Source organism: Mirounga angustirostris, unplaced genomic scaffold (genome assembly GCF_029215605.1).
Source record: "Mirounga angustirostris isolate CCGP_5_RB_7025 unplaced genomic scaffold, mMirAng1.0.hap1 SCAF_12, whole genome shotgun sequence".
NCBI classification, from domain to species: Eukaryota; Metazoa; Chordata; class Mammalia; order Carnivora; family Phocidae; genus Mirounga; species Mirounga angustirostris.
The window spans coordinates 18134256-18150483 of NW_026991720.1; the positions used below are offsets into that span (position 1 = coordinate 18134256).

The window sequence follows — 16228 nt, forward strand, 5'->3', positions numbered from 1 at the left end:
CCTTCCACATTTGTTACAAAATGTGACGTAAGAACAAAACTTTTTCATCATCAGGATATATAAAAGCATACTTCTTTATGAGAAACATAACTCTTAATGGACTAAAGCATGGATATTTACAAGAAACGTGAAATTCTGACTTAAGGAGACTTCATGAGGGCTTTGGGAAAATGAGAAAAGTAGCAGTAAAAATATTAGATTGCAAGTGACAGTATCTCTCAATAATCTCACCAGGAATAGATTACACAGCACCTTGAAATCCAAAGAACTGAGAGGCCATTCACACCTGCCCCGAAGATAACATGGCTCTGTGCAGGTCTTGGCATTCGGGAATTTCAATGTGCCTCATTAAAAAACAAAACAAAACAAAACACACTTGTTCTGTATTTGCTCTGTAGGCAATGAAACTCAGATAAATTATCTGATGCAAATGTAAAGGGATTTAGAAATCATTCCATTGGGCACCTGTTTAGGCATCTAACCTACTACTTCTCCTAAAGCAAAAAGTGCAGAAGCTTCCTGTGTTCAAAGGAATCAAACGAGAAGTGTGAACTTGGATAAACTGAGTTTGGTTTACCCAATAATAGGACATTTAAAGATTTTCTTTTGCATCAGCACCACACTGGAACCTGAAGATTCAAAGATCTAAATAGTTCCAGCCCGTAAATAAATTGGGGAGGACAGCCATGCTCACCCGTAATTTTAGTACAAGGCTAATCATAGAAGGCTGGACATAACTTACTAGCATAGAGAGAAAACAGAACTGAGGAAGGTTTGTGGAGGAAGGTACTATTTGACTGGGGCCTTGAAGGACAGGAGGGAAGTAGTCAGAAGCAGGTGAGGTAGACCTCCTCATCCCCACCCCACTCCCATCGCTTCTCCACCCCACCTCACCCTACCCCATCTAAAACTTCGCTGGAATCCCACATTTCCATGGAATAGTTCAGGAAACCCTAATCTTGTTTAAGGCCTTTATTCCAGATGAGGGGACTGAGGCACACGGAGTGTTCCCGTGTAGGGAACAGAGTGAACCAAGGCATGGAGGTGGCCTGCACCCAATGAATTTGGGGAACAGTGAGTGGTCTGACTCAGCTGCAGCAGGGACAGGTCAAAATGACAAGGGATACTGAGGCAGATTGTAGAGACCTTTTTTTTTTAAGCCTTTATTTATTTATTTGACAGAGTGAGAGAGAGCACAAGTAGGAAAAGCGGCAGGCAGAGGGAGAGGGAGAAGCAGGCTCTCCGCTCAGCAGAGAGCCCCACGCGGGGCTTGATCCCAGGAGCCTGAGATCATGACCTGAGCCAAAGGCAGATGCTTAACTGACTGAGCCACCCAGGCACCCCAGAATGTAGAGAACTTTGAATGCAACATTAAGGATAAGGGGTTCCATCCTCAAAGGGGATGGAGGAGGGGGGAGCGGACAGGATCAGAAAGGGAGAGAGACTGAGGCCAGGATGAGATGAGAGGCAATTATAATCGTCCATGTGAGAGGCAGTAACTGTTGAAATTCAGGAAATGATGGAGTGAATGAAGAGTGAGAGAGATATGGAGAAAGTAAATTGACAGAACCAAAGGCATGATGGAGTGGGAAAAGCCAGAACCTGGGGGTTGAGAGAGAAACACAGGACATTCGTGTGTGTGCAGACACACAGCCGGGGCTCTTTCCCAGCATCCCAGGCTCTGTTGTTGGCCAGCTGTGTAACACTGGGCAGACCCTTCCCTGTGTGCATTACTTTCCTCAACTGAAATAAAGGAATTAAACAAGACCAGCAGTTTCCAAACAGTTCCATGGAGATCCAGGATTCCGAGGAAGTTTTGGTGGAGTGGGCAGAGTGGGGTGGGGTGGGGAAAAGATAGGGAGTGGAACGGAGGTAAGCAATGGGGCATGATTTGGGAGTGTCATAGGGGTGAGGAGCTCTAGATCCAAACCCACCCATTCAACCAGGACATCTCCTTTATGTAACAGAATTCCTTGTAACAATAGATTTGCTAAAAAGCAAACAAACAAAAAACCCAAAACAACTAGTTTGATAACCACTGGCCTATACAGATAACCTCTAAAACCCGTTGGAGCTCTCACACTTGAGTGATCACACTTACAGAAAGGGGTGATCCAAGAGATCTGCTAATGTGGTGGAGGTAGGTCTCGTTTTTAGGACCCCACTGAGTCCCTCTGTTTATTTGATTAACTGTTGCACAAATGCTGGAACAACTGGAACAATTGTCATGCTGAATCGGTGCCAAAACTCTCAAAAATGAGAAAGATTTACTGAAATGCCATTTGGTATTCTCACTCTTGTGCGGTACCTTTTCCCAAGACCCAGTCAGTTTTCCAAACCTCATAAACACCAGCATGAAAAGGGCTCTTGCCTGCGACTACAAAGACACTGGCTTCGTTACTGACTGCTGTCTGGCTTTGAGTAAGTTGAGTTACCCCTCTGGGTTTCACCTCCTTGTCTGTAGAATGAGAACATCGCAGCAAACAATCCTAGAGGCCCCTTGTAGCTTTAACATTCCAGGGTTTCATGATCCTAAACCTTGGAGTCTGTTATCTGAACAATTCCCTGATCAATTGCATGTGCTCTCAATCTTGTTTGGTCACAGTCAGATGGTCAGTATATTAAGGGCTTTGGGCGGTTGACTTTAAGGATTGGGCAATGTGTGCTTTAGCCAAAATCTCTGATTCCTGCAAATGGATCATTCTGAGCAAAGGGCTCAGGTCTAAATTAACAGCAGATCTTTAGAAACACAATACTTGGTGGATCAGTATTTGCAGTAGAGAAACCCTGTGCCTAGGCATAAACCCCTGCAAAGGGTCTACAAGCCACCATAAAAATGGCAATGAGGAAAACCAATTAGAACCACCATAAAGTTTAGACCAGAAAGTTTCATACAGGTCTGAAATTTACATACTGCCCGCCTGCCTTTGCCTCCTGATTTCTCCTCTCCCCTCCCACAATTAAATTTTTTCCTTTCCTTTCCTTTTTCTTCTTTTTTTAAACAATTCCTTCATTAAAAAAAAGAAGAAGAAGAAGAAAGAAAGAAAGAAAAATGTAAACCGAAGAGACAAAATGAGCACTCACTGGGAGAGCGCGGCCAAGCTGCGTCTTCCCTGCAATCCCGATCCCCCGAGCATGTCCGCAGCTGGAAGGGGCAGCGGGTTGCTGGAGGTGCTGAGACCCTCCCGGCGGTCAGGGCGTGGGTCGGCCGCCCGGAGGTGCCATATTTTCTGTGGCTGAAATGTAGGGTGCAGGATGCTCCCGTGTTCTCCCTTTGTGTTAACACTTTGGTCTGTCCCTGTGACGAAAGTCTGGGCTTGTCCTCTGCCAAATCTACTCCTCCCCACCCTTTCCCTCCACATAGGATCATCAGAGAGCCGATTGTTATTTTTTACTGTAATCTCTCTAATAGAGGCCCATCCTGTTTAGACTGTAAAGGGCACAGATTACTTGGAGATTTCCAGACTGTTATTACTGGGTAGTAGGGGCCAGGATTCTCAGTAGCTTTCATGATGAAGACCTTTATGATTAATTACAAATAATTATTCCAAGGTAGAGAACTAGTCAAAGGAAAGGACACTGATCAATGTGCTCAGCCTTTTGGAAAATAGTTGATCATGGTATCACTTGCCTGCACATTCCAATGCAGAAGAGATCAGTAGAAATCAGCCCACCAAAAAGTTCACAGGGGTGCAGTTCTCAGGCCCTCATTCTGAGCTCTGTTCTCAATTAGCATCGGTGTAGGTGCTTTCCAAAGCAAACAGTTCCCACTGAGAAATCAAATCTGAGAAACCCCTCTTATGCCTTTTATCCAGGGAAAGATGGATGCAGGATATAAAAATGCAAACCAAAGGCAAAGGGGAGAAGAGAGACGGCCCTGTCAGTGAACTGCTGGATCATACGGGGTGTTCGGTGCTCACGCTCCTCAGTAAAATGAGGGCAACAGCCTGCCTAGGAACATGTTGCGACAGCCGGCCTGGTCTGTACCCAGGGCACTCTGGTGTGGTGATCTCATCAGCCAAGCCAGGCAAGGGAGCCTGGTCAGCAACAGTTTGGGAAGCAACCAAAGCCCAGCCCCTGAGGAGGGGGTGGTGTTGATTCCATCTGGAGACGGACGACTCTCCATCTGGGCTTGAGTGACGAGCGTTTCTTCATCTCCAACAGGCAATGGACAGACTGGTGCTGGGGAAGGCGGATACTTATGGGACAGGCTTTCTGTCAGATGAGCAGAACAAGTCAGATCTCCACAACAGAGGGCTGAGATGATTCTTTGGGTAAACAGCGGGAGAAGCAATCAGCTACATACATTGAGAGCCCCTTCACAGCATGAAAAACATCTTGGAGATGTTTCTTGTCACAAACAAGGGCTCAGAAGCACAGAGCGTTTGAACAGGTCACCCGACGCCGTGGAGGAGAGCCGCAGGAGGGGCTCTTGTGCTCAGCTTAAAGGAGTTTAATGCCGTTAGATTCCATGCTCTTGCCATTTCAAGTCCCTGGAAAATTTGGGTGGTTTTCCTGCTTAAATACTATGCTGTCATCAAAGTCATGGTTTCTAGAGTAAATATAGTTTAGTGAATTTCAAAGTTATCTCCATATATCATGATACATACACATTTAAATATCTCTTTGATTATACATATCATCACTCAACATATGTTGACTATATAAAGTGCGTGAACCACTCATAAAAACAGAGCTATGTCTGCCTTCATACAAAAGGCCTTAATAGAAAACTCACTGACTTGGCTTGAGTTGATTGTTCCAGAGCTGAGATAGAAACATGTACTGAGGCATTTTGCTATTCCCCTTTCCACCAAGTTTGCCCATTTAATTTTTTTCCCTTCAAAAAATTCAGTATTTTGCTGTGGCAGGCAGAATAATGCTCCTTTCAAAGACATCCATGTCCTAATCTCCAGAATTTATGAAAAGTACATGGCAAGAAGGGACTCTGCCGATGTAATTAAGTTACAGGCATTGAGATGGAGATTATCCTGGATTTTCCAGATGTGCCCAATCTAATCACATGGGTCTTTAAAGTCAGAGAACCGTCTCTGGCTGTGGTCAGGGAGAGATGTGACTAAAGAGGACTGGTTAGGGAGATGCACATTGTTGGCGATGAAGATGGAGGAAGGCGGCCGAGAGTCCAAGGTTGAGGCCAGCCTCTAGAAGCTGGAAAGGCAAGGAAATGGATTCGCCCCTAGAGCCTCCAGAAGAATGGAGCCCTGCCCACGCCTTGATTTTTAGCCCAGTGAGGCCTGTGTTGGACTTCGAACCTCTAGCGTGGTGGAGAATCAGTTTGTGCTGTTTGAGCCACCAAGTTTGTGGTTGTTCCAGCAGTGATAGGAAACGAATATATTTGATTATGGGACTCATTTGCCCTTGGGAATTCGTCTCAACTCCTGATGTCCCCCTCCTCCCAATACACTGCAGTTTTGAGGTGGCAAGTATAGTTTTGGTATATTTGAAACAAGCTCATAAAATGGAGTAGCTTAGAAAAAATTCTGTGATTCTTCCAGGCCAGTCCTCTCTCTCTCTCTCACAACACACACACACACAGCTTACCGTCCATGGAGGAGAGCAAGAATTTAGAAATCTTCCTGATATGCTGACATTATATACTAAAAGTATGCTAATGGCAAGCTGTATAAAGGCTATCCACAAAGCTCTTTTCCTGGCTGTAAAGATAAGAAGAGGGAAATCATGCACACTCTTTGTTGGCCCCTTGTTATTAATGGAATGCATCTGGGAAGTAGCTGTCTGTCTTCAGTTTGTGATAGTAAAACTAGCAGGTGTCATAACTCATGCTACTTAGTAGGATACTGACATGATGACAGTGAAGAGAGAAGTGCGTTTTGGACCTGGGTCAGACACCAGTGGGGAATAGGAAGAACACAAAGGCCCACGAAAGGGAGACTGGATGCATTTGAGAGGCGGGGAGAGAAGTGAATCATGAGCTAAGAGCAGGGCTGGAGTAGACAGCAACTTCCAGGTAGCCCTCTGGGGTCCGGCTAGCCAGGGCTGGAGAGGAAAGAAGAGAGAAATTAGGAAGAACATACCAAAGATTCATTTGTGAACAGCGCTGTGTTCCTGCAGAGACCAGCAGACATATGTGCTTTCACCCTGTAGCACAGACAGGGGTACTCGGCGTCCAGCTTCCAGAACTGGCACCATGAACAACTGAGGCAATCATCCATCCTTCAGCAAGATAGCGGGGATCACACGTAGGACATTTCAGGACTCTTTTAGTAGGGAAAATGGAAGTCTGGGCCAGTCTCAAATCACTCACAGCATCCTTCATTTCTGGATACTTTAATTTTTTAATCAAAGAGATATTGTGCTGAGAAGATGTGAAGGAGGTCAGTGCGATAGAAGGGAATAGCTCCTACCACAGGGTGGTTCTTTATTAATAAAATATGATTTAAAAAAGTAACTTCATGGAGGTAGGAGACTGGACCACATGATCTGTTCCAGACTTTATAGTCTGCAATGGTTGTTTGAGAACAGCTTCTACCTTGGAACAATTCCCTAGGGAAAAGAGAGGCATGTGGGAAGCGCCTGTGTACTGGCCTAATGCATTTTAGAGAGACACACACACACCCACACATACACGCACACGCATACAAACAGCCACTTACTTCCTACAGAAACTTAAACCCCAAAGACATCTATGCACTTGAGAGGCAACAGTTCAATATTTTAAAGGGAGTTTTTAAAAAGCCTCCTGAAAAATATTTTCTTATAAAGAAATTCAGACTCTCTATCCTTAGAATGAGGCATTTGCTTCATTGCAAGATGTAACATCTTACCTAGACAGCTACTCATCAAGGGGTGGATAGGAATGGAAGGGAAGGGGTCAACTACATATCTGCAAGCAGACCCTCTTTCCTACTTTCCACAGGCCCCTTGTAGTCTGCCCTCTACAGCTCATGGCATCTCACTACCCCCACAGCACTGAACTTGTGCACTTGAATGATACTGCTTTGTATTGGCTGGTGATAGTGCATTTTAATGCGTCCTCCTAAGAAATCTTCCCATGAAATCCTCCTCCCTTTATCCAGGTCCCATTGCAGAAATTACAGATGCCCCTTCTTTCTTCTGCTTTCTACCTTCCAGTAGTGTCTTTTCCTTGCCTCTCCTGCCCCACTGTATCTTTGTTAATGCTTTCCTAGTTCCGGTTTTGTCTTCCTTTAGGGATCTGTGGTGGGCTGGCTGGGGCTGGAGGACTGCTATGGAAAGTCATCGTTTATCCCTCACCATACTCTTTCCGTGCAACAACCTGTCCTTCACTAGTATCCTTGTGGCCTTTGCTGACACAATTCTCTGAACTATTCTTTGCATGATTTGTCCGTAGGCCTGTAACAGGTCTTAGGCGCTACACTCTCTTACCTCCCTTATAATGGTGGCCATGTAGTTTGTCCCAACAGGTTCCCCCCTTGCCCCTCCACACTTAACACCATTTGAATATTTACTACGAGCCAGTCACCTAGGGACCTGCTGTAGGTAGGGGATCCAAAGATGAGAAGGTCAGCCCCAAAGGAAGGTAAGATATGCGTGCAACAATTCCAATGCAAGATAGAAAGTGAACAGTACTCTGCAAGCAGCAGGACTGAAGAACTATACTTCAAAGATGACATCCTGTGATCAAGGCCCCGGTGTTTAATCGCTCTTATGCTCAATTTATTCTGTTACTGAACTACACTTCCTGTTGCTGAAATAGAAATCCACTTATCTCTATCAGGGCCACAGGTATTAAATCATCCCGTAGCTCGTCCTTTCTAGGCTAGATGCCAGTGCCTATTTTCCATTCTTTTAATATCAGCCTGAACTATAACAACTCTTCAAGCAGGAAACCAAAATTGGACATCATAAAGGCTTGATCAAGGCTGAATGAGCCTGAATGAAGGCCCAGTGCTGCCTGCCATGTTCCTGTTAACACATCTTAACATCGTTTTCACATTGACAATAGCATCTCTTACAGAGATGGTTCATTCACTTCTGTACTAAATCTAGGACTTTCTTTTTTCCTTCCTCTCCAGGTCTGTCGCTCCATCAGTCTATTTCCAATATTTACTGTGAGGCTAGTTTTGTTGTTACTACTTGACCCTCACAGAGAGAGCTTCATACTGTTCTCAGAGGCCCATCTTTCAACTCTTTCAGGATATTCTGTATTGTATTTTTCTTGTCGAAGGTCTCGGTAACTGAGGAACACAACACCTGATTTCAAAAAGGGAGGAAAAAGATCTTTCAAAGAGCACCTCCCTGAATTTCAATACCTGGGAAGTCTATGTATTTGAGGCAACGCAGGGTTCAAGGTTCTAGATTGTACTAACAATGTGCTGATGTATTTCTTGCTCCACTTGGTAGGCTGTGAGCTCCTTGAAGAGGCATACTGTGTCTCAGCCATCTTTCTGACCCTCTCGTTGCTCCAGTTAGCACAGTGCCTGGTGGAGAGCAGGCCTTCTGGAATATGTGCTGCATAAATCAATTAGTGCACGTGGCTTCATAATGAGCAAATAATTACTTCGACCAAGTGGATTTATTTTTTCTGTAATTGAGTCAAAATGGAAGGATAAGTGATGGGAATGGTGGCCTGGCCTCAAGCTTTGTTGTGTCCACCACTGGAATTGAGATGCATCTGGGTGTGACTAAGTGGTGACATGGGTCAAGGGGGGGGTGATTTGCATGGGGGTCTGGGTAGTTGTTGGCTATCACATGCCTTGGAATTGGTCCCTTAGCCCAACCCCATTGCCACATGTCTGTGCCCTGACGAAAGGGGGAGTGCAGAGAAGCTGAAGCTGTTTCCACAACGTGTTTGCTGAGTCTAGACCAAGCTTTGGTGCCTGAGTGACAAAGGGTAGTAGAGCAGAGGACAGGGTCACCATCCCTATGTCTGTCCAGAACACAGCATGGTTCTGGAATTCTGGAGGGCTGAGGGGATGTGAAGCCACTTTGGTAGCTTGAACGTTTGGAGCACAAGGACACCAGACAGTGCCTTTGACACAGGCCCAGGGTCTCAGGGTGGGCCCCAGGGCATGACAGCGGAGGCTCCTCTGAAATGACTTGGTGGCAGAGCAGGGGCCAGGGTCTCACTGGGATAGGGGCCTAGCAGCAAGGAGCCATGGGAGGTTGCACGTGGTGCATGAGCTTATGTGAGACAGACTTCCAGAAACAATCAGAGAGGACTTTTTTTTTTTTTAGATTGGTGGTGGGGTGGTCATCCTGCATGAACAGGTAGCATCAAGAAGTATATTACTAGTAATGTGATTCTATTGATACCCATAGGCAGATTCTGATTGAAGATACATGGGTAACAGCTATAAGCCTTCTGCACCTTTTTAAAGTTATGTTTTATTCTGAAATCTTTTGTTTTTATTTTTATTTTTTAAAGGATTTTATGTATTTATTTGAGAAAGAGAGCGAACACAAGCAGGGAGAGGAGTGGAGGGGCAGAGGGAGAAGCAGACTCCCCACTGAGCCTGGAGCCCGACAACTTGGGACTCGATCCCAGGACCCCAAGATCATGACTTGAGCCGAAGGCAGACACTTAACCAACTGAGCCACCCAGGCGCCCTATTCTGAAATCCTTTAGACAAACAAAAAGGAATAAGGAAAATCATAATGAACATCTATGTGCTCACCATCTGGCTGAGAAATAAAGATTTCAAAGTAACTGAGTGCCCCTGTGTGCTCTTTTAGAATAGCATTCTCTCCCTTCCCACCTGGAGGTAGCTATTCTCCTGAATCTGTGTTCAATCCACTTTCTTGTGAGCTACTTCTTTGAGCTATTTTCCCCCTCCACATTTGTTCCCCTCCCCCCACCCCCAGGGTGGGATCACCATCAATGCCACCATCGTGTGTATTTGGTTCTAGGCTGAATCAGGATGGGAGTGTAGGAGTGAGACATCCTTCTGTATTTCTCATGGTGGTATGCCGGTCCCCTCACTATTATACTACCACTCCGTGAACAGGAGGGCATTCTCTCCTTCCCAAGGCCAATTCCTGAGTCCCAGCATTCCACTGCTGGCTTTTCCCCTTGAGCATATCCTGACCTCTAGTTGTATTCCCACTGGCAGTCTAACACACATCTTTAATCAGTGCATTGCACCCTACCATTTATCATAAAGGGAACTTTTGTTCAGTGAAAAGATGATTAGCATTTGCCACCATTTGCCTGATATTTCCTGAAGTTTTCTGCTTTTACCCAACAAAGATGTTCCTTCTCCTTTTGCCTAGACTTTTAAAATTCCCTTTGCTTCTCTGAATTCTAGTGATTCTTTAAGAACCAGTATCTAGCCCCACCAGTATAAAGTCTCCGCACATGTGACTATTTCTTCATACTTTGCCATCTCAGGAGGAAAGATGAGAATATTTGAGCCCACTCCTGTTTGCGTGCATTTGAAAAATAGTTATGTTGTCATGGATGAGTCAGCCCCTCCAGCTAACTTGCTGTGAGGCTCCCCATTTCTGTTTAAACTCTTTGGCAACAATTATTTAGGTCGACTCTCTAAGTTCTTTTTAAAATCTGGGATTTTAGACCAGCTAGACTATTCTCTTTCCCTGGAGAGAAAAGTTTCTATCTAAAGAGGACCATGCCTCCAACCCCTCCTCTGCCCTCCAGCTTGAAATACATCTTTAAAAACAATAAAATAGTGCTTGGAAATAGCGGGGTTCCAACAACAGCTCTTTGACTAAATGCTTGCTAGTGCACATCTATAAAACCCTGGTTTTGGTCTCAGTGAAAATAATTATACATACCTTATATAATTCTAGGAAAGAAGTAGATACAGGAAGGATATGATTTCTACCCAAAGGAAGCTGAATCTAGGCCACACTGAAATGCCTTAGAATGTAGAATTTGTGGGGTGCCCGGGTGGCTCAGTCGGTTAAGCATCCAACTTTTAATTTTGGCTCAGGTCATGATCTCAGGGTTGTGAGATTGCTGGATGTGGAGCCTGCTTAAGATTCTCTCTCTCCCTCTCCCTCCCTCCACCCACCCCTAACAACAACAACAAAAAAGAATGTACAATTTATTATCCATAGATACAACTGAACGGGAAGGAAATTCAGAAACTATCACGAGGACTCTAAGGATATAATTCTAGTGTAAGACAAAAGGTCAAATCTTCAAAGGAAGCATGTTAGTTCATAAGCCACAGATTTCTCAGTGTGTATCACTCTTGTTCAAAGTATCTAAATATTTCCACAGCTACAAACTTATTTGCTGGTGTCCACTTTCTGCATCTGGATATTAAATTTACACATGGCTTTTATAGCTGGAATCAAATCCAGATTTTTTTTGGGGGGTGGGGAGGTCAGGCCTGGATTAAAACACGTATTTGTTCTTATTGCTAGAAAAATAGTCCATTATTTTGGATACTTAGGGTGTAGTGTTTACTGTTTATATTACAAAAATGACACTTTGTTAGGTACTGTCCTATTTTGTAACTAACAGATCACACCAATCAGTACATGATTATGATTCCTATCTATAGATAGAAATAGATGGATACACACAGAGTCTTATGTATTCATTGTTCATGTGTACATACCTTTTCTCACCAAATAAATTATAACTTTTTGCTGGCAGGGATTTTTCCTAACACCTCGTTTGCACCTGATAAAGCCTGGAACAGTGTCAGGCAGAGAGCAGATGCTCCACAAACACTTGTCATTGGCTCTCCCGGTTGAAGAGGGACATCAATGGAGTAGAGATACTGCAACAATAAGGCCTGTTGGCTGGTCCTCCCAGAGTATCCAGTACACTATAGGTTCTAGAAGCTCTGCTGTACCGCCAACTGGATTTTGGGAGTTCTTAAAGTTGATAGGTCTCAGGGAGACTGATTGGCTTCCAGACTCACAAGACACTAATGTGTACATCAGAACACTAATTAATGTCAATTAATTAAGAGAATGAATGACCTCCCTCTTCAGTGCCTGGAGAGCTCTCTCATATTCCCACCATTCCCCAAAGCCATAATGTCAGGAAGCCTCAGAGTCCCCAGAGACTGCTTCATGAGTGTGAAATCAGAGCAAAGGGAGGTAAAATCGTCATGAGGAATATTTTACCCAAGCCAAGGGGAGACGTAAGGAAACACCTCCCTCAGTGGAGAGAATATTTCTCATGTCACAAGATTGAACAAACCCTGAGATTCAAAGTCTATCTCATTTGGATAGTCTCAGATGCCACTGCCAACCCTGGTCTTGGACTTGGCATTCATTTGAACCTCTTCTACTGGCCCATTCTTTGATCAGACTCGCTAACACATAGATGATTTGGATCAAATATGCATATCCTTGAAAAATTCCTATGTTGAAATCCTAACCCCCAGCATGATAGTATAAGGAGGTGGGGACTCTGGGAGGTAATTAGGTCATGAAGGTGAAGTCCTCACAATGGGATTAGTGCCTTTATAAGAAGAGCCACATGACAGCTTGCTTTTTCTATCTCTATCTCCACCAAATGAGGATACAACAAGAAAACGGCCAACTGCGAATTAGAAAGTGGGCCCTCTCTAGATAATGGATCTACCGACACCTTGATCTTGGACTTCCCAGCCTCCAGAACTGCAAGAAATAAATGTTTGTTGTTTAAGCCATCCGGTCTATGATGTTCTGTTATAGCAGCCCCAAGTGACTAAGACAATAGATTACAGTTAGCTTACACTTGCTCACATCTGGGAGATCTAATGTAATTCAACACTTATGTGTTGAATTTATTGAGTTTATTAGAAATTGTCTTTGTAGAATTCTTGGATGCCTTTATGGTGGCAGCTTGAGAGAGGAGATTAGAAATAGACTAGGAGAAAAGCTTTTCAGCTTTAAGATGCTATTTTACTTTGAAGTTATTGAGCAATGAAATCAAACTATCATTAGGATCAAGGCAGGAAAAGCAAATGGAGCTCTTTTCTTGTTCATTAATTATAGAATAGAACCAGGCAGGTTTTTCAGTTAAAACATTTAATTAAAAAAGCATATTCATTTTTCTCATTTAAAAGCCAAAATCCATCTGGAAAGCTTTTTAATTTTAAGACCTCATGAAGACAACAAAGAAAAAAAAAATAGATAATACTTATACAAATAATAGCAGACAAACATTTTAAATTTGAGAGCCAATGATCTGAAATATGCATCCAGCTTTCTAAAGTATGTTGCAGAGTGGAGAGTGCTGATGTAATTTGAGATTCTCCTAGGTATTTCAGAATTCAGTGTCTTTCTAGGATAACTTCAAATTATCTTTCCTTCTGACTCTTTTTCAGTGGATCTAAGAATTAAAAATTAAATTAAAAATTAAAAGATACAGTTCTGAGGCTATGCTATAGTACTTCTGGTATTATATGTCCTGGGTGTTTCAATTCACTAAGTGTATTCTAATTATAAATTTTATGTTAACAAATTAACCAAAGGGCATACTTTTATAATGAAGAAACTCAGTACTTCATGTAGAATGTGTTGTATCACAGTCAATGTGAACTGAATTAATCTGAATCTTAGAGTTTTGACTAATAGTTATTTGTAACTCCTCCTCCTCTTTCTTCTAAATCATACTTTTTGAGGTGTATGTATTATAAGAACAAAAAATGCTCCACTTCACTGAAAATAAAATTAACCCCCCATAACTTGGTTAAATGAATTTTAATGTATTTCTTTATTCTTTTGTTTTTTGGTTCATCACTATATCCCAATACTAGAAAACAATCTGCTATTTAGAGTCTAAACTTTGAGATTCAACTTGCATGTTAAACACTCTTTATTTCACAAAGAGTATTGATAAATGCTAGCCTGAGGTTGGCCCTATCCCTCATCTACTTCTGCCCATCCTCCTGGGATTAACTAAGAAGGTTAATCTTCCAGACAACAGACTTGGTCTTCCATTAGAGAAATTTTTGATTATATAGTTTGTTCACTGTTGGACTCCTTAGGATTTGGTATGGAGCCTATAATTTGATAATTATCTGGTGTTACAATGCAAATATTAATTGCAAGTAATACTAAAGGGTTTGAGTACTGGAGCAAATTGGCCAACTAAAAGGAATTGATTCTTACCACATCAATATCATTTGCCTCCATGATGCAACTAAATAAGCATAATGGTCAAAATTATATGAGGTAGTAGTCCAGTTATACTTAATAATCAGAGAAATACATGAGATGAGTTTCTTCCTATCTCTAGAGAAAAGACAGGGAGTCCAGTGGCTCAGCAAGGGAGAGATGGAACCCCAAGAAAGATATGGATGGTGTATTTGGGGAACATCACAAAGGTCAGTAACATTTCTGCCCCTCTATAAATATCTTGGCAAAGTGAGCAAGATTCTGCCTTGGCACACATATGAATTGAAGTAGCTGTTTGCTCCTTCATTTATTCATATTGCGGCTGGTCTTTGGGGAAATAAAAGTAAGATGTAGTTTTTAATCTAGAGTTGCTCTTAATTTGGTGGGGGAAACAGACATATGAACAAATAAACATATAAAATAGTCATAATAAAAATGGTAATAATAAAACTAATTAATGTTAATAAGACAATAATTAATATACATTTAAAGAGCCATGGGAGACTCAAGATGGGAAATCAGTCACTTTGACAAGGGACCTCTGGGAAGATGTTTTCCAGAGGATGACTGTCGAGCTGAGCCTTCCAGCTGAGTAAGAGTTCACCAGTTACAAGAGGTTCAGGAGGGAAAAGACAGTGGTGTGGAAGATCACAGGATCCCGCAGAGCCTGAGGACATTTGCTAACTGTAAAACCAGACAAGTAAATGACCGACAGATAGCAGGGTTTAATTTTGATTGGGTTAAAGCCATCATTTAAATCTTTTGACTTTTCTCCTTAATTCACAACTAAGGGAAAGGGCAGATAAAATGGCTTTGCTTTTTCTAATCTGCAGTTGAGGTCCCAAGCCCTCTCCATGGGTGCTGGGCTCTAGGGAGAGTGACAGGTAACATTTTACAGCATTTTCTCTGTGTCTGATTTTTGGAAGCCTAGCATGCTTGGGGGCCAGTCATATCACAGAAGATAGCCAAGCACGAAGTATGAAAATTCCTTTGGAACACAGTATACGATCAGAATGAAACTTGCAACTCAACAGAGAGTGAAACAGAAGTGAATCCGATTTAATGAATCATACAGGCCCCTCTACATAATAAATAGGTCATGTGGGGTGCCCGGGTGGCTCAGTTGGTTAAGCGGCTGCCTTCGGCTCAGGTCATGATCCTGGAGTCCCTGGATTGAGTCCCGCATCAGGCTCCCTGCTCGGTGGGGAGCCTGCTTCTCCCTCTGACCCTCCCCCCTCTCGTGTGCTCTCTGTCTCTCTCATTCTCTCTGTCTCAAATAAATAAATAAAATCTTAAAAAAAAAAAAATAGGTCATGTGAACCGCCCTATATATTTTTTATGGCATCTGTTCATATCTCATTTGATTTTCTCAGCCACCCTGAGGAGTGTTAGTTCTGTTTGACAGGTGAGGCAGTCCAGGTCTGCTAAAGTTTTATCCAGTGTCTTCTTTTATCCTTGATCTAAAAGGTATTTTTGTGGAGTCAGAGACAGTTGTATGGATTGGGCACAGCAAAATGCAGAGGAACAAGGACCAGAGTTGGAATAAACGACATAGTTTCCAGATTTGACCTGGCCACTGACTGCGTGCTCTTCGACATGTTACCTTTGCAAGTCTGGGTCTAGTGATTTGGATTTTCAAACTCTTTTCAGAGAATATAGGAGAGAGAATCTTAATTTCTGACCATAAAACCCAATGGGATACAGAATATGTCTCCTAACAGTAATTCTGCACCTTGGAGGCATTCTCATGGAAAACCAGCTCCTTTCTGCACGGTATGCCTCCCCAGTTCAGCACTACCACAGCTCTGACAAATGCCACAATGAGAGAGAATTTATAGTTATGTTCCTGTGATGTGAGACACTCAGAAACGAAAGCATTAGGAATGTCCATCCTGCCTCAGCCCTGAGTTTTATAAACTTCATTCTGTTCGGTTTGTCAACCATGGAGCTTCTGTAGCCATGACACTCTTTGAGTAGCCAGGTTGTACTCTGAGGATGCTGGCTCAGAAAGCAGACACATATTTGGGGTATTTGGCTTTCATGGTTGGATAGGAAGAGTCATGAGCTCTTCAAAGGGGAGCAGCAGGAAGGAAGGGCAACAGGTATCAACTCTTTCTAGATCACAGTTTTTGTCCAAGGCCCCTCAACAGTAGCTTCTCATCTTCATCAAGAGAGGAGA

At 43.0% G+C, this 16228-nt stretch overlaps 1 protein-coding gene across 4 annotated transcripts in view; it reads right to left on the minus strand.

The window, feature by feature from the left end:
* Positions 1-16228, minus strand: part of CALD1 (caldesmon 1) — a 182662-nt gene that overhangs the window by 69800 nt on the left and 96634 nt on the right. For 2 of the 4 annotated variants that reach the window (XM_045864229.3, XM_064574929.1), the window contains exon 1: positions 3085-3311. The exons of the other annotated variants lie outside the window; for them this stretch is intronic. In XM_045864229.3, the coding sequence (XP_045720185.2) occupies positions 3085-3137 (53 nt within the window). In that variant the 5' untranslated portion in view covers positions 3138-3311. Of the gene's footprint in view, positions 1-3084; positions 3312-16228 lie in introns of those variants that run through there. 4 annotated transcript variants of the gene reach the window in all.